Source organism: Salminus brasiliensis, chromosome 16 (assembly GCF_030463535.1).
Source record: "Salminus brasiliensis chromosome 16, fSalBra1.hap2, whole genome shotgun sequence".
NCBI classification, from domain to species: domain Eukaryota; kingdom Metazoa; phylum Chordata; class Actinopteri; order Characiformes; family Bryconidae; genus Salminus; species Salminus brasiliensis.
In genome coordinates, this window is record NC_132893.1 from 35,633,184 (window position 1) to 35,658,069 (window position 24,886).

The window sequence follows — 24,886 nt, forward strand, 5'->3', positions numbered from 1 at the left end:
TTACAGTTACAACAATGCTGTCGTTTATTTTGACAATCCTCAGCAGGAACTGGCTGGAGAGAAGAAACAGCAAAGATCTACGTCTGAAGAATGAAACATCAAAGTGTCATTAGCATCAGTATATAATAACAGAGCAAATCACATCTGCAACGAGATAAATACACAATGATATACACTGTGTCCGTCCACAATAGCTTATATACAGCATATGTACATTAGATATGCATGCGTGTACAGTAAACATCAGAGACCGTGATCTGTAAAGATGATTATCTGAGCAGTAACAGTTTCAAAAATACATGAACATTAAATAAACAAATAAACAATCCATTACACCTGACATTACACCACTCCCAGCACTGCCCTGGAGGAAGGCCAGAATTCCCAGTTTCCATTCAACATCTAACACCCAAACCTGTGTTCTTCTAACTGTGCTCCTCTAACCAACATCTAACTAACATAACTTTACCACTGACTTTATGTTTATTTGGGTTCATTCTAATGTTATATAGAGTTAATTACAGGTAGACACTCTCACTTTACTGACTTGAATTGATAGAAATGAATTTCTACTAAACGTATCATAACTTCTCCACACATCATGTTATGTTTGCTTTTTTTAAATCTGATAAATTCAGTAAATAAACAGTTTTGCATTTTGATATGAAATGAGCAGAAGTGTCTCTACAGAGATTTTCACATATTTACAGGGTATGAAAATTGAACACAGCGCCTCCTATTGGTGGATTTAAAACAATTACAGCCTCTTTCCTCGACTCATCAGGTTATCATAAGTGGAGAATCCCTCTGCTTGTTCTTCTCCACCATTCTCCACCCCCCTACTTCCCAGTATCTCCTCCGGGAGGTGATATTCTCTGGATGCCTCCCAGGCAGCACGACCATCATAATCCTTCGGCTCTGAGTAAATGCTTTCGCCGATATAGTCCTCTGACTGGTCAAAGGACGGAGCCAGCAGGTCATCCTGCAGCATTTCTCCGGTTTCATCTGCTGGAGAATAGTCCACGTCCTCTAGAGGGTCAGGAAGAGGCCCAAGCTGGTGCAGGTAGTCGTTAATGCCCTGCCAGTGGCTCTTCTGGTCGTTCTTCGGCTCGGGAACGCGGGGTTTGGCAACTGTAGCGTAAAGTGGCTCCTGGACGTGCGGGGTGCTGGAGGGCGTAGAGGAAGGGCAGCTGTTGATGTTCCTCACTTGACCTTTGTTCGGAGGCTCTATGGCATTTAGAGACAAGCTCCTGAAGGTCGGGGTCAGTTTTTTGATTTGGCGCTGTTTGGGACCGGGCGAAAATCTCCCCTCCTGGCCTGCGCTCTCGTACGGCGTGTGGTTCACTGTACTGTACACACAGGTGTCCTCCATGCTCTGAGGAACCGGCTCTACCTTCTCTGCAGGCTTGGGTTTACTCCCTGGTTTCTCAGACTGCGGAAGGGTTTGGATGGCGGCGCTAACAATTTTGAAGATCCGGTCGCCTTGGTTGGTCGTAAACTCAAAGTTTCCCTCTCCGGTCTCACACCTGCGGCCGGCCTCGAAGGAGAAGGACAGCTGGAGAGGAAAGAAGAGAGTAGAAGAGTAGAAGGAACCGAAACTTGAACACTTCTGTTTTCAGCAGTGTGATGCCTGCCTAAAACTTGTGGAGCGATTCTAAAAACAAGCTGTTTATCCCCCCTGGAGAAAAGGCATGCAAATACGAACGAGAACGTCTCCAGAACACACCTTCATTATCACTACAGGACCGCAGTCGCTGCCTGTAATTAGACTGAACCGCTGTATTCTGAGAGAGAGATCAGTGCTGATAAAGTACACCATGTAAAATTTTGAAATTGCAGCTGCTCTTTTTTCATTGTGTGAACATTTATGGCCTGTATAAATTTTAAAAAGCAGAGATGAACACCAATATAATACATAATAACATATAATACAGTTACTGTAGAGTGTAGAGTAAAGTCAGGCCGACTTCAACTGATACAGTAACTGATTACTTTAGCTCTAAATGTAGGTGTTGTGATATACACTGAGGAGGCGGAGCTACAGTCTCTCAGGGTGAATATTAATAACGCTCTAAATGTAGGTATTGTGATATACACTGAGGAGGTGGAGCTACAGTCTCTCATTAGGGTGAATATTAATAACGCTCTAAATGTAGGTATTGTGATATACACTGAGGAGGCGGAGCTACAGTCTCTCATTAGGGTGAATATTAATAACGCTCTAAATGTAGGTATTGTGATATACACTGAGGAGGCGGAGCTACCAGACATTTATAGAGTGGAATTTCACAGCTCTAGACCGGCCCTACGGTCTAACTGCTGCTCAGCAAGTGTGAGATGTCCTCCCAGTCTGGGGATGTCATGTGACGAGTGATGACAATTGCTTAAGGTTTAAAGCAATAAATGTTATGTTAATATTTGTGTCCCGTCTCCTCTAAAACTCTTTGTCCAGCTTACCTTGTCCTGCCCAAATTTTCTGATGAAGCAGTATGGCCAGGAGAGGATGACCTTTTTGGTTTTATGGTCCTTCAGCAGAATGCGGTCGTCTTGAGGGGTCAGGATGTATTCTCCGTACAGCTTACACCGCAGCGCCGCATCCGTACCCATTGCAATAACCAGGAAATCTCGCGCTGCTACACAAAGAGAAAACACAGCGTTAATGATGCCACTGGGTCCTGAAACACGAAATGTGCTGCAATACCTCTAAATGTTTTATATCCCAGATGTTCTCACAACAATGTTCGTTCTGACATCTGTGCAGAAAGCATCACCCAGGACCTACATTCTCTTGTGTCATCAAAAGATGTCAAAAGAAGTCAATGTACAGGTAAAGAAACATCTGGTCTTACTTCTTTCTCTGATATTTTTGTGGACAAAAGTATTGGGACACCTGCTCATCCATTGTTTCTTCTGAAATCAAGGGGATTAAAAGAGTTTCTCCTGCTTTTGTTGGAGTAACTGTCTCTACTGTCCAGAGAAGAAGACTTTCTACTAGATCTACCCAGCTCAATGCTGGGGGGCTTTATACCCCTCTAGTCCACGCCTGGCATTATTAGGCAGCATGGTGCCAAAAGGTGTGTGTGTGTCTGTGTCAGCTGAATGCATTCAGTAGAAGGGGTGTCCACAAATTTTTGGACATGTAGTGTAGAAGCATGGATGATTAATCTAAAGTGAAAATGAAAATACAGTGGACACTGAAGACGACTACAAGGACACATTATTAAGAATGAAGGTTTTCTGCACTTCTGTTAAACACTGGAGGGTAGATCTGTACGAAACGTCCCCAGTGTCCCCAGTTCCTCTTCCTCTTCTGCACTCTGCTGAGCGTCTCCTCAACCTCACTGTGTTATTGAAAGCGAGCCTGTAGGGCGTCCTCCTCCCTGGAGATCACTCTGTAATTCAAAAATAGATGGATGTCTGGTCTGGTTTAGAGAAGTCTAACAGTGCAGACTTCCCCTATCACCTAAACGTCTGCTCAGGAAACGTTTACTTTGGCGAGAAGAGAATTTTAGATTGACATGCAAATCGACCAATCACAGCCCTCTGTGTGGGAGGAGAAAAAAAGGCTCTTGAAGGCCCAAAGTGTGTATATACACACACAGGAGGCGGAGCTACAGTCTCTCATTAGGGTGAATAATAATTAATAACTCTCTAAATGTAGGTATTGTGATATACACTGAGGAGGCGGAGCTACAGTCTCTCATTAGGGTGAATATTAATAACGCTCTAAATGTAGGTATTGTGATATACACTGAGGAGGCGGAGCTACAGTCTCTCATTAGGGTGAATATTAATAATGCTCTAAATGTAGGTATTGTGATATACACTGAGGAGGCGGAGCTACAGTCTCTCATTAGCGTGAATATTAATGATGCTCTAAATGTAGGTATTGTGATATACACTGAGGAGGCGGAGCTACAGTCTCTCATTAGGGTGAATATTAATAACGCTCTAAATGTAGGTATTGTGATATACACTGAGGAGGCGGAGCTACAGTCTCTCATTAGGGTGAATAATAATAACGCTCTAAATGTAGGTATTGTGATATACACTGAGGAGGCGGAGCTACAGTCTCTCATTAGGGTGAATATTAATAACGCTCTAAATGTAGGTATTGTGATATACACTGAGGAGGAGGAGCTACAGTCTCTCATTAGGGTGAATATTAATAATGCTCTAAATGTAGGTATTGTGATATACACTGAGGAGGCGGAGCTACAGTCTCTCATTAGGGTGAATATTAATCACGCTCTAAATGTAGGTATTGTGATATACACTGAGGAGGCGGAGCTACAGTCTCTCATTAGGGTGAATATTAATAACGCTCTAAATGTAGGTATTGTGATATACACTGAGGAGGCGGAGCTACAGTCTCTCATTAAGGTGAATTATAATTAATAACGCTCTAAATGTAGGTATTGTGATATACACTGAGGAGGCGGAGCTACAGTCTCTCATTAGCGTGAATATTAATGACGCTCTAAATATAGGTATTGTGATATACACTGAGGAGGCGGAGCTACAGTCTCTCATTAGGGTGAATATTAATAACGCTCTAAATGTAGGTATTGTGATATACACTGAGGAGGCGGAGCTACAGTCTCTCATTAGGGTGAATATTAATAACGCTCTAAATGTAGGTATTGTGATATACACTGAGGAGGCGGAGCTATAGTCTCTCATTAGGGTGAATATTAATAACGCTCTAAATGTAGGTATTGTGATGTACACTGAGGAGGCGGAGCTACAGTCTCTCATTAGGGTGAATATTAATAACGCTCTAAATGTAGGTATTGTGATATACACTGAGGAGGCGGAGCTACAGTCTCTCATTAGGGTGAATATTAATAACGCTCTAAATGTAGGTATTGTGATATACACTGAGGAGGCGGAGCTATAGTCTCTCATTAGGGTGAATAATAATAACGCTCTAAATGTAGGTATTGTGATATACACTGAGGAGGCGGAGCTACAGTCTCTCATTAGGGTGAATATTAATAACGCTCTAAATGTAGGTATTGTGATATACACTGAGGAGGCGGAGCTACAGTCTCTCATTAGGGTGAATATTAATAACGCTCTAAATGTAGGTATTGTGATATACACTGAGGAGGCGGAGCTATAGTCTCTCATTAGGGTGAATATTAATAACGCTCTAAATGTAGGTATTGTGATATACACTGAGGAGGCGGAGCTACAGTCTGTCATTAGGGTGAATATTAATAACGCTCTAAATGTAGGTATTGTGATATACACTGAGGAGGCGGAGCTACAGTCTCTCATTAGGGTGAATATTAATAACGCTCTAAATGTAGGTATTGTGATATACACTGAGGAGGCGGAGCTACAGTCTCTCATTAGGGTGAATATTAATAACGCTCTAAATGTAGGTATTGTGATATACACTGAGGAGGAGGAGCTACAGTCTCTCATTAGGGTGAATAATATTAATAACGCTCTAAATGTAGGTATTGTGATATACACTGAGGAGGCGGAGCTACAGTCTCTCATTAGGGTGAATATTAATAACGCTCTAAATGTAGGCATTGTGATATACACTGAGGAGGCGGAGCTACAGTCTCTCATTAGGGTGAATATTAATAACGCTCTAAATGTAGGTATTGTGATATACACTGAGGAGGAGGAGCTACAGTCTCTCATTAGGGTGAATATTAATAACGCTCTAAATGTAGGTATTGTGATATACACTGAGGAGGTTTAGACATCTGGTTCTATTGACCACCACTGTGAAACTGTTGGACTTGGTGTGTTTCTGGAGAACAGAGCGTTTCACAGCAAATCCACTCCGAACAACAGTGTTCATATCTTAATCCTTTACTTATACAAAGAATGTCAGTGACCAGTGGAGTTCCCCTTTAACGACACGTACACTTGTTTTAAAGCACTGGAGGGTAAATATATAAGAAAGGGCTCAATGTCAGTCGTGTCCCCAGTTCCCTTTTCTCTTTTCCACTCCGCTGGACGTCTCTTTTACCAGATTGTGTTATTGAAAGTGAGGCTGTAGGGCGCCCCTCTCCCTGGAGATAACTCTGTAATTCAGAATTGGATGGATGTCTGCAGGAGCAGAGCGAAAAGCCAGGTCTGTCTGAGCTCGGCCTTTGTTCCTCCTATGGATGTTCACAGCTGTCACTCTCCGAAGAGCACAAAAGGATCTTTTCCTTTCCTCGCCGCGTTTCTAGATGAAGCGGGTGTGGATCCAGCTGGCCGGCCGCCCGGCAGCCCAGAAGAACATCAGATTTATTTGTTTTTCTTTTCTTCAGGGCTGTTTTCAGCGCTGCCCCTCTGGAGATAGCGGCCCAGCGGTGCTCCCGGAGGTGCGGCCCGAGTGCCAAGCCGGGGTAAAGAGATAATCATGAGGCGGCAGCACAGTTCGCATCTGTTGGTTAACCTGAACAACCCTCTGAGCTTCTGTTGCTTTAGACTCGCCATTACCCACTAGGCTTTGCACTCCGGACCGGGGTGAACTCGATTACACTGCAGAGCATTTCCCCTCAGTCAGGTGTGGAGTAAGGCCAGAGCTTTTCTCTTATTTTGCACATTTGTGCTGCTCTTTCATTTCACCCTCTGCTGCTCAGCGAAGGATATTTTGAATGTTTTTATTTCCCCGGCAGATGAAGGCTGTCTATTTTAGAACGGCTTCTGTTGGACGTTGCCTTTCATTTCAGCAAAAGCTGCTGTCAAGGACACTCTCCACTGCTTTCTTCTGGTTACCTGGCTTTACGCCTTTTTACAAACTCCCTGTGTCTATTTATGCATGAATGAGACACACACACACACACACACACACACCTCAACATGTTTATGAAATTCACTCTAATAAGAGACTGTAGCTCCGCCTCCTCAGTGTATATCACAATACCTACATTTAGAGCGTTATTAATATTCACCCTAATGAGAGACTGTAGCTCCGCCTCCTCAGCGTATATCACAATACCTACATTTAGAGCGTTATTAATATTCACCCTAATGAGAGACTGTAGCTCCGCCTCCTCAGTGTATATCACAACACCTACATTTAGAGCGTTATTAATATTCACCCTAATGAGAGACTGTAGCTCCGCCTCCTCAGTGTATATCACAACACCTACATTTAGAGCGTTATTAATATTCACCCTAATGAGAGACTGTAGCTCCGCCTCCTCAGTGTATATCACAATACCTACATTTAGAGCGTTATTAATATTCACCCTAATGAGAGACTGTAGCTCCGCCTCCTCAGTGTATATCACAATACCTACATTTAGAGCGTTATTAATATTCACCCTAATGAGAGACTGTAGCTCCGCCTCCTCAGTGTATATCACAGTACCTACATTTAGAGCGTTATTAATATTCACCCTAATGAGAGACTGTAGCTCCGCCTCCTCAGTGTATATCACAGTACCTACATTTAGAGCGTTATTAATATTCACCCTAATGAGAGACTGTAGCTCCGCCTCCTCAGTGTATATCACATTATCTACATTTAGAGCGTTATTAATATTCACCCTAATGAGAGACTGTAGCTCCGCCTCCTCAGTGTATATCACAGTACCTACATTTAGAACGTTATTAATATTCACCCTAATGAGAGACTGTAGCTCCGCCTCCTCAGTGTATATCACAATACCTACATTTAGAGCGTTATTAATATTCACCCTAATGAGAGACTGTAGCTCCTCCTCCTCAGTGTATATCACAATACCTACATTTAGAGCGTTATTAATATTCACCCTAATGAGAGACTGTAGCTCCTTCTCCTCAGTGTATATCACAATACCTACATTTAGAGCCTTATTAATATTATTCACCCTAATGAGAGACTGTAGCTCCTCCTCCTCAGTGTATATCACAATACCTACATTTAGAGCGTTATTAATATTCACCCTAATGAGAGACTGTAGCTCCTCCTCCTCAGTGTATATCACAATACCTACATTTAGAGCCTTATTAATATTCACCCTAATGAGAGACTGTAGCTCCGCCTCCTCAGTGTATATCACAATACCTACATTTACTCAGCACCTACAATATACATGCTTATGGGTCTCTGTGATGGCAAGCTGTTCCCAAAATTCAATTATTAATTAAAGGAATATGAATGCAGGGTGTTTTCTAAGGGGTCTCAGTTCTGAGAAGAGCACAGAATGATGCAAAAATATTAATACTAAACAGAAGTATTGCTGCAGTATTTGAGTATTATTGGTTCTAATTAAAACAGTAAAGGTTGTGCCATCTAATAAGACCTGTAGAGGGCAGCAGTGAGTGATTTGTTTATTGGAGCTTGAGCTGTTTCTACTTCAGCTGGTACTTCCTCCATAGATTCAGGCTAAAAGGGTTCTGTATAGTACTGAAAAGGGTATGATAACTCTTTTTTGTGCCACATAGAACCAAAACTTTTAAAAGGTTCTTCATAGAACCGTCTACAAAAGGTTTTCCACCAATCTGAACCACTGAAGCATCCAGATGTTCTTTTGAGGTGTCAGAACTATGCAGAACTATAGCCCTAACTAAGAACCCTTCACACTAACACACTGACTCACTTAAAGGCAGTGTGGTCCGAGATCAGACACATATCCGATTCCTGACCTTTTGACCTTAATGAGAGCAGCGTGTCTTTATTCCAGCTGAGGTGTTCGGATAAGATCAATAGATAATGAGACTGTGAGGATAGGTCCATTCAAACGTTCCACAAATTCAAAGCTTTTCCTTTTATTGTTTTGAAATCTTACTTTCAATTCATTTTTGACTTGAATGTAATAATAGATATATAGAGATATAATATGTAATAAAGATTTTTTAAGTTTACCTCCTAATTCTGGCTTTATTTGTCATTTATATGGTTCATTTCTGAATTTCTATTTCAGTTTAATGTATGTTTTCTCTTTTAATAATTAAATCTTAATTTTGTAATTATATCATGGTTACTCTTAATCTACTTTTGTACTGCACAATGCACTTTACACATTACACATACATATACATTTAGTGTACTTAGTGTGTATATATATATATATTCTAATTCTGTCTATCTTTTATATATATATATATATATATAGAGAGAGAGAGAGAGAGAGAGAGAGAGATTATGTGGGTAAATGGAAAGTAAGAAACTGCAGAGTAAGAAGTTTATTGTACAGTGTAACTGCTTATTTCTGACAATGTGCAACTCTTCAATCTTGAATCTTGTTTATATATATATATATATTTTTTTGTTTATTTACCTTCATTAATTTTGCTCTCTTTTGATCTCTTGCTTTTTTTCTCTTTTAATCCCTGTTTACTGTAAATGCTCCGCTACATTTAAAAACATGGGTCGCCCTCAATGTCCAGTGTTTCAGAGTGAAAATGAAGGCTGATTGGTCGATTGTAAGGAGATTAGAAGTTAGAGTCAGCTCTCCGTTACAGAAGGTGAAGAGCCCTGAATAACAAGCGTCTGCCTCTTGTCAACCTCCTACCAGAAAAGTGCCGAGACTCATGTTGATATAGGCTATAAGGACCATGTTTATGTCATCAATGAAAATGAACACTTTGTGAGAAGTTTGGCCGTGATCGGCGCAGCCCTCCATCAGCAGGGTTTGGAGCTGATCTCAGCTGCTGCTTTGGCAGAGGGTCTAATTAGCAGTGGTGAGTCTTAATCAGCGCTGATTGCCAAGACATTGATTAAAAAGCCTCTTAATGACCTCAATTCATCAGCTGCTGAGGACAAAATAAGACGCTAGCCACTCCAACCTGTACTACACGTCTCCACGCAGAGCCGGCCCAGAGAACACTGCAGGTTCCATTTCTTTATTATGAGGTTATGGTGGTTTCCCCCACAGAGAACGCTTCTACAGAGAGCGCACCTCAGGTGCATGTAGGCCGAAGGTCTGGTAGCAAGTCGTGCCTTTGTAAGGGTTCAGGTTTCGGTTGGTGCTGCAGCGTAGTGTAGACTATGGTAAAAGCCATCTTCACCCTCCTTGTTCATACACTACATGTCCAAATGTTTGTGGACACCCCTTCTAATGAATGCATTCAGCTACTTTAAGTTGCTGACATTGCTGCTGACACAGATGTGTAAATGCCCAAACACACACACAGCTTGTCTAGTCCCTGTAGAGAAGAAGTACTGCCAATAGAATAGGACTCTCTGGAGCAGGCATGGGCTGGAGGGGTATAAAGCCCCCCAACATTGAACTGTATTCTCTGGAATGATGGTGGAGGAGCTCCATCCAGTACTTTTGGGATGAGCTGAGATGAGTTGGGGATGATGAGGTGGGGTCGTGATCATCATCCAACATCCTGACCTAGTAAGTAACGCTCTTGTCGCAAAACGCAATCAAATTCTCACAGCAATGCTCCTCCAGTAGAGACAGTTACTCCAACAAAAGCAGGATCAACTCCTTTTAATGCCCTTGATTTCAGAAGAAACGATGAATGAGCAGGTGTCCCAATACTTTTGCCCACATAGTGTACATCTTTCACACTGTTCTGAATGACACTGGCCTCAGATTTTCCAGAGAAGTACTGCCAATAGAATAGGACTCTCTGGAGCAGATCAATAAGCATGAAGCTATAGTGGTGGCTCAGCGGTTAGAGCGCCCGGGATATTGATAACAGGGTTGTGGGTTCGATACCCGGGCTTGGCAGGCTGCCACTGTTGGGCCCTTGAGCAAGGCCCTTTACCCTCTCTGCTCCCCGGGCGCTGGAGTTGGCTGCCCACCACTCTGTGTGTGTGTGTGTGTGTGTGTGTGTGTGTATGTATGTATGTATGTACTCACTGCTCCTAGTTCACTAGTGTGTGTGTGTTCACTACCACAGATGGGTTAAATGCGGAGGACACATTTCACTGTACAGTGACAAATATGTGCACCTTTACCTTATGCTGCCTAATGCCAGGCGTGGGCTAGAGGGGTATAAAGCCCCCCAGCATTGAGGAGCTGTGGAGCAGTGGAAGAACTGTGTTCTCTGGAATGATGGTGGTGGAGCTCCATCCAGTACTTTTAGGATGAGCTAGGGGATGATGAGGTGGATTGGTTTGTCATCCAACATCCTGACCTCACTAACGCTCTGAGATGACTGAGATGAGTTGCCGTGTCGCCACACCCTCATCCACTTTCCACCCTCCTCCGCACTCCTAATCGGGCGTCTCTCAAGACGTCATAGTAAAATTAGCTATTCCAAACAATCAGTTTTTGTAACTGTGTTAAAACCACACTAAGATTTGTGGGTTCTGTGAGCTGTCAGCATGGTGATGTATGAAAAAACAGCCAATCAGAGAGCAGAGCTTGACTCTAGCAGAATTAGCTTGCTTCATTTCGAAGTAAAGTAACAGCATCTGAGCATTTTCACCCCGAGCAAACTCACAAATGTATTATTAAGACACCGAACGCCACCTTAAATCCCCCATAATCGTGTTCTGTGGTGGTTTTAATAAGGACAGCCTTTGTTTTTTCTCTCAGATTGATCAAACTGGAGCAGGCCTGAAGCAGCACTGAGCTGGTAATCACAGACGCTGCTCCCTCACTGCACAGCCAAAAACGCAACACAGCAACCACTTCCTTCCTGATGAGCAGAAAATAAACTGCGACCTCAGAGCAGATATCACTACCTTTACTCACAGAGAGCTTCACCAGCACAAACCAGGCACCTATTATTAGAGAACTGCACGTCTGACAGAAGACTCTTATCTGTATGAATGCTGGACCATCTGATATGAAGCCCAGTTGCGAGACTTCCGTGCGAGTCTCTGTTAAATTCAGTGACCATTCAGCTCCTTTAAAAGTCACCCAGATCGCTCCTGACAGGTTTATTGCAAAGCCGCCTGCTCTTACAGCACTATTTCAAAGTCTGCATTCATATGGTGTCAGCAGATCAGATTTAAAGAAGAGAGAGAACCTATTAGAGAACTGTGGGCGCTCAGAGACACCCGATTAGGAGTGCGGAGGAGGGTGGAAAGTGGATGAGGGTGTGGCGACACGGCACAAACTCATCTCGGCTAATAAAGCCACCTTAAATCTGATACTGTGCAGCCAAATCTGAGGCAGGGTCATTCAGAACAGTGTGAGAGATACAGTACACTATATGGGCAAAAGTATTGGGACACCTCCTCATTCATTTGTTGGAGTAACTGGATGATTTTTTTCTTTTTGCATTCAGCAACAAGAGCTTTAGTGAGGTCAAGAGGTCAACCCCCGCCCCTCATCCCAAGCTCATCCCAAAAGTAATGGATGGAGCTCCACCACCATCAATCCAGCATGGTGCCAATGGCTTAATGCTTGGTTGGTCCTATTCTATTGACAGTACTGCTCTACAGGGACTAGGCAAGCTGTGGCACTTAAAGTAGCTGAATGCCTTCATTTGGGGGGGGGGTGTCCACAAACATTTGGACATGAATAATTATAAACTTCATCCGACTGATCTACTGGAATGGTTGTGTGGCCAGAGTTGTAATTATTTGGAAGGCTGGTGGGTGCCCCACCCCTCTGGGAATGAAGGCAGTGAGGGTGCTCAGCTGAGCTGGGTGTCATCCCGGCTATGAGGGTATTCAGCCCGACAGGATCGGGAGTGTGTCTGAGGTGTGTGTGAGGCGCCGTGGTTGGTGGTTTTGCTGCTGTGTTGAAGTGTTTGAGGATTGGGGCTCTGATTGTACTCGGCTTCTCCTTTGATGTTGAACTCCCAGAGCAAACAGCAACTTTCAACTGGAAACGCCTCGCCGTCCAATCAAATCTGTCGGCAGGTGCTTTCAATCCAATTATCTCCACAGCACCGCGAGGCTAACCGCTAGCGGCTGTGTTTCTCTGCAGACGAGCGTCTGATCATATTTTAGCCTTAAACAGCTCTGTGACTAAAGGTAAAACCTGTTTCAGGACTTTAAAGCGTCCCCTGTTGAATAAAATTAAGCTTCAAACTGCGGCATTAAAGCGATACTTCAGCAAAAATCTCTAAAACATGTTCGGAATCTGAAGTTTACTTCTTTACTTTTACACCACAGGTCTACCACAGGCTAATGTAGCTAATGACTGATGAAGCCTACGCCCCACCAATTCCAAGGCTAATGCACAAAGCACTGTGATACTAGCTTATTTCACACTAATTAGCACTGAAGCTATAAGAATAATGTACCTAACAAGTATAGAATCATATACCCCACCAATTAGCACTGGTGCCATGGACATAATGTACTTAAAGAGTAGTAGACGTTTACACCCCACTAATTAGCACTGAAGCTATAAAGGTAATGTACCTAACAAGTAATAGCAGCTTATACCCCACCAATTAGCAAAGGCGCTATGATGGTAATGTAGCTAACAGGTGAAAGAAGCGTGCACCCCACTGATCAGCACTGATGCTATAAGAATAATGTAGCTAACAAGTAATAGAAACTTACACCCCACCGATTAGCACTGGAGCTATAAGAATAATGTAGCTAACAAGTAATAGAAGCTTATGCCCCACCGATTAGCACTGGAGCTATAAGAATAATGTAGCTAACAAGTAATAGAAGCTTATGCCCCACCGATTAGCACGGGAGCTATAAGGGTAATGTAGCTAACAAGCAGTTATGGAAGTTTACACCCCACCGATTAGCACGGGAGCTATAAGGGTAATGTAGCTAACAAGCATTTATGGAAGTTTACACCCCACCGATTAGCACTGGAGCTATAAGGGTAATGTAGCTAACAAGTAATAGAAGCTTATACCCCACCGATTAGCACTGGAGCTATGGCGATTCCCCTCTCTCTCCTCTCTCTCCCTCCCTATACCCATCCCTCTCTTTCGTGTTAAACGTCTGTCTCTGTCCTCCCTCTGTTGTCTCCCCGGTGGGCGAGCGGCGGATGCTGTCAGGTGGAGGTGGCTGTTGGCAAATTTTAAGATGGCTTATATCCCTCTGTTTCATTTAATTAGAGATGGTACTGCACACACACACACACACACACACACACACACATACACACACACACACAACTGGGAACACACCCCATCTCCAGCAGACTGTAATGGAATCAGGGTGAGCCACCTGTGGCCCAAATGGTCAATTTGTCTCTGGCCCGAGGTTCTGAAGTCAGAAAAAGCCTGTTTGTCCTTCAGCAGGGCAGACTGAAATAAACCACCACTGTTATTAATATACACCCGCATAAGAGACTATAGCTCCGCCTCCTCAGTGTATATCACAATACCTACATTTAGAGTGTTATTAATATTCACCCTAATGAGAGACTGTAGCTCCGCCTCCTCAGTGTATATCACAATACCTACATTTAGAGTGTTATTAATATTCACCCTAATGAGAGACTGTAGCTCCGCCTCCTCAGTGTATATCACAATACCTACATTTAGAGTTATTAATATTCACCCTAATGAGAGACTGTAGCTCTGGGACGTTATTTGTATTATTGCTTGTATAAAGTCTGTGTGTACCTGAAAAGCAGAGACTCTGTGAGAGCTGAAGTGGTCAGGCTGCAGGAAGTGAAAATATGACCACAGGAAGACAGAACACCATTGCAAAACCATCAAAAAGTGCAGAACAGGTGCAGCTGCGGTTCAGACTCTCTCCTGAACTCCAGAGCAAGCTGAGTGGATCAATCTCAGGTCAATATCATAAACGAACATCTTACATTCAGGTCTGAATCTTCCAACGCGGGCCTGCGTGGGTGGAGGCTGCAGATGGATGCTATGGAAACCTATGGGTGCACTGTGGAGACATGCTCAGTGCTCTTCTCACAGTTTTGTACAGTATTTACTTCAGGCTTCAGATGTGGAAATATCACCCAAATCTGCAAAGCCCTCCTCTTCGTCACCTGGCAGCCAGAAATTGACCTTAACCATCGCAGGTATTGCTGGCAATAACAAAACGCCTGCAGTAGTCTGAGGAAAGTGGAGAATGTGTGGGATGTGCAGATTGTAAACTTTCGGTACACTCGAGTCAGAGTCAGAGCGTAGATGACATCCTGATCTGGAGAGAGTTATTGATGTGTGTACACACGTGTCTCGCTTGGTGGGATATAAATGCCGTCCACATTCTTCCACATACACACTGCATGTCCAAATATTTGTGGACACCCCTTCTAATGAATGCATTTGGCTACTTAAAGTTACACAGACATGAAAATGCGCATACACAGTTTGTCTAGCCCCTGTAGAGAAGTATTGCCAATAGAATAGGACTCTCTGAGCAGATAAACATTATTAGTAGAGGGGTATAAAGCCCCCCAGCATTGAGGAGCTGTGGAGCAGTGGAAGAACTGTGTTCTCTGGAATGATGGTGGAGGAGCTCCAGCCAGTACCTTTGGGTTCATGCATTTGGGTTCATGAAGTGGGGTGGTGATCATCATCCAATATCCTGACCTCACTAACGCTCTTGTCGCTGAATACAATCAAATTCTCACAATAATGGTTTTGAAAAGAAAACATGAATGAGCAGGTGTCCCAATACTTTTGTCAATAAAGAGTATTTGTCATTTCTTGACACTGAAACAGGCACAAAGTGCTGACTTAAATAATATTTCACAATGACGACATGAAGAGCTAACCGCTGATGTCAGCAAAGCTCAAAATGAAGCACACAGAGCCACTGATGCCTGGATTTCGTACGGCAGAAGAAGATGTATGCTTAGCTTGCACGGCAGACGTGCTGTGGTACTGCCTGATGGTCATTCAAGTACTTCATAGAACCATAGGAACCATCACTGTTCCATTCCGACTGACCACCAGAGCTGGGGCAGAGCTTGTGGATTGGGGAAACCACAGCAATGCTACTGAAAGTAACACTGAGGTAAAACAGTCGGCCACACTGACTTTGTAAAAAACCCATAGAAGATGACAGAGTAGCTCCTTTCATCACTGCCCAGAGTGCACATATAGCGGCTCCAGGCAGAGTGAAACGACGCTGACCCCGGGGTCGGCTGCTAGATGGATTTGTAGGCCCCAAAGACTGCACCCGCGACCCGGAGTTAAAGCCTCGGTTTTAACAGTCGATCTCGTTCCTCCTGCCACTGAACCACAGTAATAATAGGTCTGCCTGACAGAAGTCAGCGGTCAAGTCCTCATAATGCCTCAAGGCCCTTTTTGGGACCAGCAGGGAGCATCGATCAGCTCGTTTGTCTGCAGACGAGGTCAGTCTGCACTTTTCTTTACAGTTCAGATTTGGACAGATATGCTAGTCAGCTAGTCAGGCAGTTCCCCTTCAGGTTCAGACCTAAGCAGAAAAGTGTCTACTGTGTGGTCAGTTAGGATTAGCATTGAGGTTAATGTTAGGATTAGGGCTTGGACTAGGATTATGGTTTAGGGTTAAGGCTAGGGCTGGCTAGGCCTAGGGCTATGGTTAAGGAAAGGGTTAGGCCATGGCTAGGGCAAAGGGCAAGCTCTAAGACTAGGGTTAGGATTAAGGCCTAGGACTATGGCTAGTGTAAGGGCTAGGGCTGGGGCTTAGGTTGACTAGTCCTAGAGCCTAGGCCAAAAATATTGTATTGTAACATATTGTATTGTAAAATATAGTAAAATATTGCATTGTAAAATATTGTATTGTAAATTATCATATTGTAACATATTGAATTGTAAAATATTATATTGTAATATTGTATTACTAAATATTGTATTGTAAAATATTGTATTGTAAAATATAGTAAAATATTGTATTGTAAAATATCATATTGTGACATTGTATCGTAAAATATAGTCAAATATAGTATTGTAAAATATTGTATTGTCAAATATCGAATTGTAACATTGTATTGTAAAATATTGTAAAATATTGTATTGTAATATATCATATTGTAACATAGTATTGCAAAATATTGTATTGTAAAATATCATATTGTAACATTGTTTTGTAAAATATTGTAAAATATTGTATTGTAAAATAGCATAAATATCATTTTGTAATTTGTATGTATTGTATTGTAAAATATTGTAAAATATTGTATTGTAATATATCATATTGTAACACTGTATCATAAAATATTGTAATGTAAACTATCGTATTGTAAAATATTGTATTGCTCTATAACATATCATATCATATTGAATCGTATTATTGCTAAGTAGTATTGCTACGTAAACATCTGGTCACAAGTACTCAAGCTAGTCGGCTGCTCTGCTCTGCTCCGAGCCAGTGAAGCACAGGATAAGGTCTTGAAGCTCAGTGTCACTGCAAGAAGAAGCAGCAGGACGTCTGCTGTGTGAGCAGAGTATTAACACAACAGCCTTTACAGGTCATTTACAGTGATATAGCAATCCGGCCACACGAGGAGCAGCGGCTGTGTTCACACACACTCCGTCAGTCGGAGTGAAATAGAGCCTGCAATCAAGACACAAATCACTAAACATGGGAACAACTCCGTTCCCACCGAGCAGACGTGTATGTGTGTGTGTGTAGTGTGCCACAGGAAGGATATAGGGCTTGTGTGTGTGTGTGTGCGCGTGTGTGTGTGTGTGTGTGTGTGTGTGTGTGTAAACAGAGGCGGTCTTACCGCTGGCGGTCTCGTAGAGAGAGTTTTCCTTCATCTCCACGGACGAGTGATCTCTCACAGGAGGATGAAGGACACTGGCCTGCCCGGCTAATCTGCTCTCAGCTTGGTTCAGCTGAAACAGGCACAGAAAAAATAGCACAGCTTTACAACCAGCTCTGACAGAACACTGCAGTTTTACACACACAGCCGGCCTCCCCGACATCTCGAGCCCACATCTCTAACCAAATCCTGTAAACTGACGTAGCCTAGTAGCTCTATCAGCATTTTATGTAGAGTAACAACTGAATATCCAATCAGATTACAGTTCAATTACAATCCAGTACATTGTTACTGAGCTGAAATGTAAAAATAAAACAATACTTTAAAAAAAAACATCACTGCTCTGATAATCACCACGGTCTCAAAGCACATGAGACATACTGGTGAAGAGTTACAATTATTATTTCTTTATATGATTTAGAGCCCCCATGACAACCAACTTTCAACTGGCTTTCTTCTCCACTGTCTCCCATAATGCAAACATCTGATTGGCTGAGCAGAGTCACATGTGATATTCGCAGTGCACATGATTGGTCTGTGAGTTTTTCCAGGCCTGCTAAACCTGCACTGTATAGGCTAGAAAAAAAGATACACCTGTTAAAATGAACACTCCCTCACAATTAAAGCAGCAGTCCTTAATATTTTTTTCATTTAAGTTGAAAAGCAGTAGTCTGTCTGAGGGGGGGAGGAGCAAAATACTGTAATAAATAGTATCAGTGTGCAGCGTGACCGTCCCTGCAAGAGCCAAATATATTCATTCTGAAAACAGACAGAGTGGTCTGGTAGGTTTTTGTGAGAGTTTTCCCGTTCACGTCACATACACTGCCTTTAAAAGAGGATCCAGGGCCACGGCCAAAGAAGATGACTAAATGTAAAAATATATTATTTAGATTCATCCACTCTATACTAGATGCAATTACACGTTCTCACCAGAGAGGTCTCTAAATCCCCAAATCTCCCAAACTTACAGACTGTCGCTTTAAATAGCAGACCTGGACCTATTAGTGTTAGTGAGCTGTTAGTGAGCTCTGATCTGGTGTTTCTAAGAGGCTTTAAACTCTAAAATCTACAGTTTGTGACTCAGTTTGGTGTTTTTTAATTTATTTATTTATTCCAGCATTTTCAGCCTCCTGCATACCACAGTCTTTGGCAGAGGAACAGAACGCCTGTTGACCTCATATTTACAGCTAGCTGAAACCTGCTCTGGCTGGGTCTGGTCACTGGACCATCCTGATATATAATAAGTTTGCATTTGATGTTAAAAAAAAATGGCAGATATAATAAACAATGCTCTGCTGTAATGTGTCATACTGTACTGCTGCATGATATTTGTGTCATATTATATTATATTATAACATATTGTACTGTACTGGAGCGTATTGCCTGTCATCTCTTATAGTGTAAAGTGTCATAACTTCATCTGTATTGTATTTCAATGCATCACACTGGATTGTCTCTTGCAGTGTATTATAGTGTAATGGATATTGGACCCCACTGTATTGTATGGTATTGTGTGTGTGTGTGTGTGTGTGTGTGTGTATTTACAGGAAAGGCCTGTCTGCACAGTTCTTTGACCCAGCTCTGGACGTCCTGGGCCTGGGCGGCGAAGGTGAAGAGCTTGCTTGTCGTCTCCATCTGGAAGGTGCCGCAGTTTTTGGGACAGTCTGCGCACTCTTTCTCCGCGATCTGAACGCAGTCGCGCAGCAGGATCACCTTCTTACCCTCCGAGCGTTTCCCGCTCAGGCCTTCGCTCAACGACGCCTGTCTGAACTCATACAGCTCCAGCCGAGCCGCGCTGTTCAAGCTGTCAGCCGACAACACACACCACACCTTCTTCCACTTCTAAACACACACACATACACACACAGAGAGAGAACAGAGGCAGAACAGGGGTATTAGGAACATGCATAATGCACAGAACAGAGCTGCTCTAATTCCATGCTAATGGGAGTCGTGCTGAGTTCGAATCTGTCATGCTCTCGTATTTAATACCTTCCTTTAAAGCGATAACTCGTAAAATCCAATAACAGAGGGGCTTCACATGATACTCTATACAAAAAGTGTTCTAGATAGTACTGAGAATTGGTTCTTACAACAACAATGGAGCTGTTCTGGTGCTATGAAGGACCCATGTACAAGAGGTTTTCCTTTCTATATAGTGTTCAGTGCTCTAGTGTTGCCTGGCTGCCGGCTGATTACTTGGAGAAACCTGAACAACATCTGGAGAATTTCACCCTTCCTCTCTAGAGAGTCGCCCAGGTGCTCGTTCAGTATCTCCTCACTTCCAGACTTGACTCTCTTGAGCTCTTCTCTGGCTGGTCTTCCTCTGCGCACCATCAGACTCCAGCAACTGATCCAGAACACAGCGGGTCGGTCGTCTTCAACGTCTCTAAGTTCACTCATGTTCAGCTCCTCCACTGCTGCGTTCTCTCTTCACTGCCTTCCTGTAGCTGCTGACCAGGTCATCAGATTCAGACCCCTGACTCTGGTCTACAAAGCCAGACTGGACCAGACAGCCCCTCCGTACTTGATCGCGATGGTCAATCAAAAGCTGATCTGCACCGAGAGCCCTTCCAGCTTCAAGTCCGGCTCGGCTCGACCCGCCATCCTTTAAGATCCACGGAAGACGAGCGTCCAGACTTTTTACTGTCCTGCACCGAAGTGGAGGAACGAGCTTCCCCTGGGTGTCCGAACAGCAGAGTCCAACACTCACTGTCCTCAAACCCAGACTGAAGACCCTCCTCTTCTGAGAGGACTTGGGTGAAGAGTAGAGTATTATGGTCTGCATATTGACTTGTGTTTAGTAGAGTCTAAGATTAGAGGATCTGAATTTTAGTCTATTTAAACTAGCTGAGGTTCTTCTTCAGTAAACAGTGAAGCTCTTCTGTACTCTGGAGAAGAGAGTCTGATAAATGCTGTAAATGTCAATAAATGACTCGTCGCCATGCAGAAATCCCTGCCGTTTCTTCAAGTTTGTTAACCTTTAAACAGAACCTCAGTTCTGCATATGGACTCAAATAGACCTGCTTGTATCACAAGAGTGTCCTAGGTTTCCTTTTTTAAAGCAAACAGTTTACACAACCGGATCATTTCCAAACCAGCTCGTTCTCACACTGTCTACCGAGCAGCCGTCTCCCTCCACCACTCTTGAGTCATTTTTTCCATAGCTGAACTTCTCCTTCTGCTTTCTGTTGTAATGTTGAGAAAAGCAACAGCAGAAGTCTGTTTTATTATTCGTAAACTTTGCGCATGCAGCACTGGGCCGAAGTCAAATGCTGGGTTGTGCCTGTTGGGTCAGTGCGGCTAAGTTAAGCCAATAGTAGCTCAGTTGGGCAGTGATGGCTCAGTTAAGGCAGTGGTGGGGACAATAGTTGCTCAGTTGGGGCAATGGTGGCTCAGTTGGGGCAGTGATGGCTCAGTTAAGGCAGTGGTGGGGCAATTGTGGTTCTGTTGGGGCAATGGTGGCTCAATTGGGGCAGTGGCGGCTCAGTTGGGGCAGTGGTGGCTCAGTTAAGGCAGTGGTGGGAGCAATGGTTGCTCAGTTGGGGCAGTGATGGCTCAGATGGGGTACAGTGGTGGCTCAGTTAAGGCAGTGGTGGCTCAGTTAAGGCAGTGGTGGGAGCAATGGTGGCTCAATTGGAGCAATGGCGGCTCAGTTGGGCAGTGGCGGCTCAGTTGGGGCAGTGATGGCTCAGTTAAGGCAGTGGTAGGAGCAATGGTGGCTCAATTGGGGCAATGGAGGCTCAGTTGGGGCAGTGATGGCTCAGTTAAGGCAGTGGTGGCTCAGTTAAGGCAGTGGTGGGAGCAATGGTTGCTCAGTTGGGGCAGTGATGGCTCAGATGGGGTACAGTGGTGGCTCAGTTAGGGCAGCAGTGGTTCACTTGGGGCAGCGGTGAATCAGTTAAGAAAAGCGGTGGCTCAGTTGAAGCGGTAGTGGCTTAGTTAGGGCAGTAGTGGCTTTTAGGAGGGGTGGCTCAGTTTAGTCAGTGGTGGCTCTGTTGGGGCAGCATTTGCTTAGTTGGGCCAGTGGTGGCTCAAATGGGACCATAGTGGCACAGTTACGGCACTGGTGGCTTGATTGGGGCAGTAGTGGTTCAGTTGGGACAGTGGTAGCTCAGTTGTGGCAATGATGGCTCAGTTGGTGCAGTGGCTTTCCACCAATCCAAAGAGGCTGTTTGAGTCATCATGGTGCTATATATATTTGTCATCATGACCTATCGCCAAGAACCCTTGAGGAACCATTTTTTTAAAGGGCGTAACTCCTAAGACCCAAACTGGGTTGTTTTTAGCCTGGTAGCTAGTAGTAGTGTGGTAGTAGTATGAGCACAGGACTGCTGCTGTGGTCTTCATACACATTAATGCCACAGATAGGTTGAGGCCAACCCAAACGTGTCTAGACAACAGTGTCTCTGTGTTCAGAAACTGACCTCTGATGAATATCTAGTGTAGGCTACCACAAAGTGTGCATCAACAGATGAGAGCCACTGAGCCTCTAACTGAACCCCAGCAAGGTTTCTGATAAAGTGGCCAGTACACAGTTTTCAGGCTGGTGAGTGATGCTGAACAGTGCAATGCAAATGATGTAAGAATCCAGAGTAAGCTGTTAGCGGAGATGCTACTCTGCAGCATGCCAGCCAGTTTGTGTAGCAAATGTTCTCTCGTGCTAATTTTTAGTGTGAAAACCCATGAGACTCACATTGCGTTGCAGAGGCACAAAACCACCGGCCTCCTGGGTAAAGCGTGAAACTTAACTGCTGTTTCAGTTCTGGTGAGAACCTCAAACAGAGGCCTATAAACAGAAATGGAAAAAACATACTAATGCTAATCTACACCACAGAGAGCAGAAAATGAGCGCCGTTTGATACGTGAGGGTGAAGAGAACAATCCTGCCATGCTTCCCCCCAAATCATAGCTACCTGGAACAGCTGGGGTTCGAATCCAGCCGCAGGAAAGAGTGCAAATACAGCAATTTCTCTGATATGGTGTCTAAAGCTCCTAATATGGGCATGATGTCAGGTACAGAGGTCTATGTCAGAGCAGGAAGCACGCTACACAGTCCTGACCACTGTCAGCAACCTGTACTGCAGAGCAGGAGTGTCCACTGATATACACCGATCAGCCGTAACATTAAAACCACCTGCATAATATTGGGCAGATCAGAGCTCCTGTACCAAGCCAGGGGTGGTCATAATGTTCTGATATGACTGTGTACATTGCAGTGATACAAACAAGTGTATCGAATTATAAACGGTAATAGATACACAACTTAAAAACACTGTATATTCTTTTAAATAACTTGAAAGGCAAATGTAACACTGATCTGTTGCTGTGCCTTTAAGAGTAATATGTGTAAATGAGCTCTATTCTGATTGGCTACCTTGTTTTCTGTATTATTTAAAAGCAGTCTGTGTTAAAACTTTCCTTATAACTTATAAATGGGCGGGGCTAAACTGCTGTAGGTTGGTAACTGGTGGGCCTGGGTTAATGCACGCTCATGGTTGTGATGTCACAACCCCAGCCTAATTTAAATACACAGGCTGGAGAGTGAACAGCGCCTTTTGAAGCCGTCCACATGTGTACACACTGTATGAATATGTATGATTGTCTTTTTTTATGGTATGGGCCCTTTAAGCATTATGCAAACCCCATCCCACGGCGTGTTCCTGCAGCTACAGGCGTGTTTTCATCTCGCAGCCTCGCAGATTTGATAGCGAGCGCTGTTTTCCTTTACCAGCTGCCGTGTCGGAGCAGTGATTCAGCAGGAACAGTGTGGGAATGAGCTCCTTTAGGCCTGACCTTACCGGCTGACAGGTGTTCTCTTTCCCCAGCATCTGCTTTGTGTGAAGAGCTGATAAAAAAAATAAATAAAGGGCTGCCAATCTGAGAACACCCCTCCTGTTCTTTTTCTGGACTTCAGAGAGAAACAGTGAAAGCTGGAAACACTCCGGAAAGACTTAAAAAGCTCAGAAATGAAATTGCTGTGGCCAATTTCCTCAGTTTCCTCTCTTCTGCTGAGCACACGGTACGACGCGGTACAAAGGACAGGTGCTAGAACATGGAACCCTTTCTTTTAGACTTAAAAATCAGAGGTGCTGGGAGTCTCTAAACCCTTCTCCAGTAAAAGTGCTGCTTATGCCGTAAAGTCAGACTTCTACACAGCGGTGGTATATTTTATTAAATATTATTATTATATTATTTCATATCCAAACCCACCAGTGCAGCTACACGAGTCTTCTGAGTTTTATATGGAATGATGATGATGATGATGATGATGAGGGTAAAATAGTGGAGAATCTGAACTAATGCAGTTCTCTTTAGGGACTACTTTCTGTAGCTGCACTACACCCTGCAGCATGTATCCCTCCACCATTTTAATGATCTGGTTCTAAAAGCAGGTTCTAGAGCCGAACTCTTCTCAGAACTCTGGTAGAACCGTGTCTCAGGCATCAGGCAGCGTCTTCATCACCATTAGGTGAAGAACTTTCTGTGAGGAGCTTTTATTAGAGCTTCAGACGTCTGCTTCCCTTCACCTCCACTGTAGAACCACAGCTCTGACTGGGGGAGCTTATCTAGAACCGAGCGTTTCACACCACCAAACCCATTCAGAGTGATTAATGTTGGTTCCATTACATTTTGTATTTAAGCAGAGAAATGTAAAAGTTGGTGGAATTCCCCTTAAGCCCCTTAAACAGCCTAAATGCAATGCAGTACAGTCAGGCGTGCAGACTCACAGCTGCTCGTGCAGAATGCACATGTGATTAATGACATTACTGGCTGAGTAATTACATGTGGACTGATGGAATTACATTTGAGAGCTGTGTTAAAGAGATAGCAGCAGCAGCGGACTGCGAGCATGATCTTCAGCGTCTGTCTGAAGGAAGGTATGAAGGGTCTCACCTTTCCAAAGCGGTGCTGATACTGATAGAGCATTCCTCTCATTCGGATGTCCTCATCCATCGTTCATCCACAGAACACTCCCTCACTCCCTCAATGACTCCCTCTCTCTCTCTCTCTTATCTCTTTGGCTATCTCTCTCGCTCTCTGTCTTTGTCTCTCTCTGTCTTTGTCTTCTCCTGTGTCTCGGTTTTTCCTGTTTCACTAACTTTCACTCTTTTCTCGTTGTCTCGTTCCTTCTCTCTCTCTTTCCTCATCTACTTCTGTCTCTCCTATGTCTCTCGCTCTCTCCTCTGGTCTCCTCTGGTCTTTGTGTCTCTTTCTCTCGTCTCTCGTCTCACTTTCTCTCTACTCGATCACTTTGTTGTTCTCTTGTTCTTCTTACTTTCCTAACACATTTTCCTTCTCCCTCTCTCTCTTCCTCTTCTTCGAGTCTGCTGTTCTGCTGGGGTGTATTGTTTGTGGCCCGCGTGAACCGGAGTGCCTTTAAAACTTTACTTCCT

The 24,886-nt window shown here is 43.7% G+C and overlaps 1 protein-coding gene across 1 annotated transcript; it reads right to left on the reverse strand.

Moving 5' to 3' along the window:
- dok2l (docking protein 2-like) lies at positions 1 to 24,886 on the reverse strand. Its single transcript, XM_072658354.1, has 5 exons — positions 24,387 to 24,886; positions 19,035 to 19,331; positions 17,451 to 17,562; positions 2,458 to 2,633; positions 1 to 1,555 (listed from the first exon to the last, which is right to left on the reverse strand). The coding sequence occupies exons 1-5, from the start codon at positions 24,444 to 24,446 to the stop codon at positions 758 to 760; spliced, it is 1,443 nt and encodes a 480-aa protein (XP_072514455.1). The 5' UTR covers positions 24,447 to 24,886; the 3' UTR covers positions 1 to 757.

Bases quoted from the DNA above. Each gene is read 5' to 3' on its own strand.
- dok2l (XM_072658354.1), bottom strand. From the start codon at position 24,446: ATGGATGAGGACATCCGAATGAGAGGAATGCTCTATCAGTATCAGCAC. The intron at 17,563-19,034 runs GTAAATACACAC...TGCCTGTTTCAG, and splicing joins TGTGCAGACAGGCCTTTCCT to CTGAACCAAGCTGAGAGCAG. The intron at 2,634-17,450 runs GTAAGACCGCCT...CTCTTTGTGTAG, and splicing joins TCTCTACGAGACCGCCAGCG to CAGCGCGAGATTTCCTGGTT.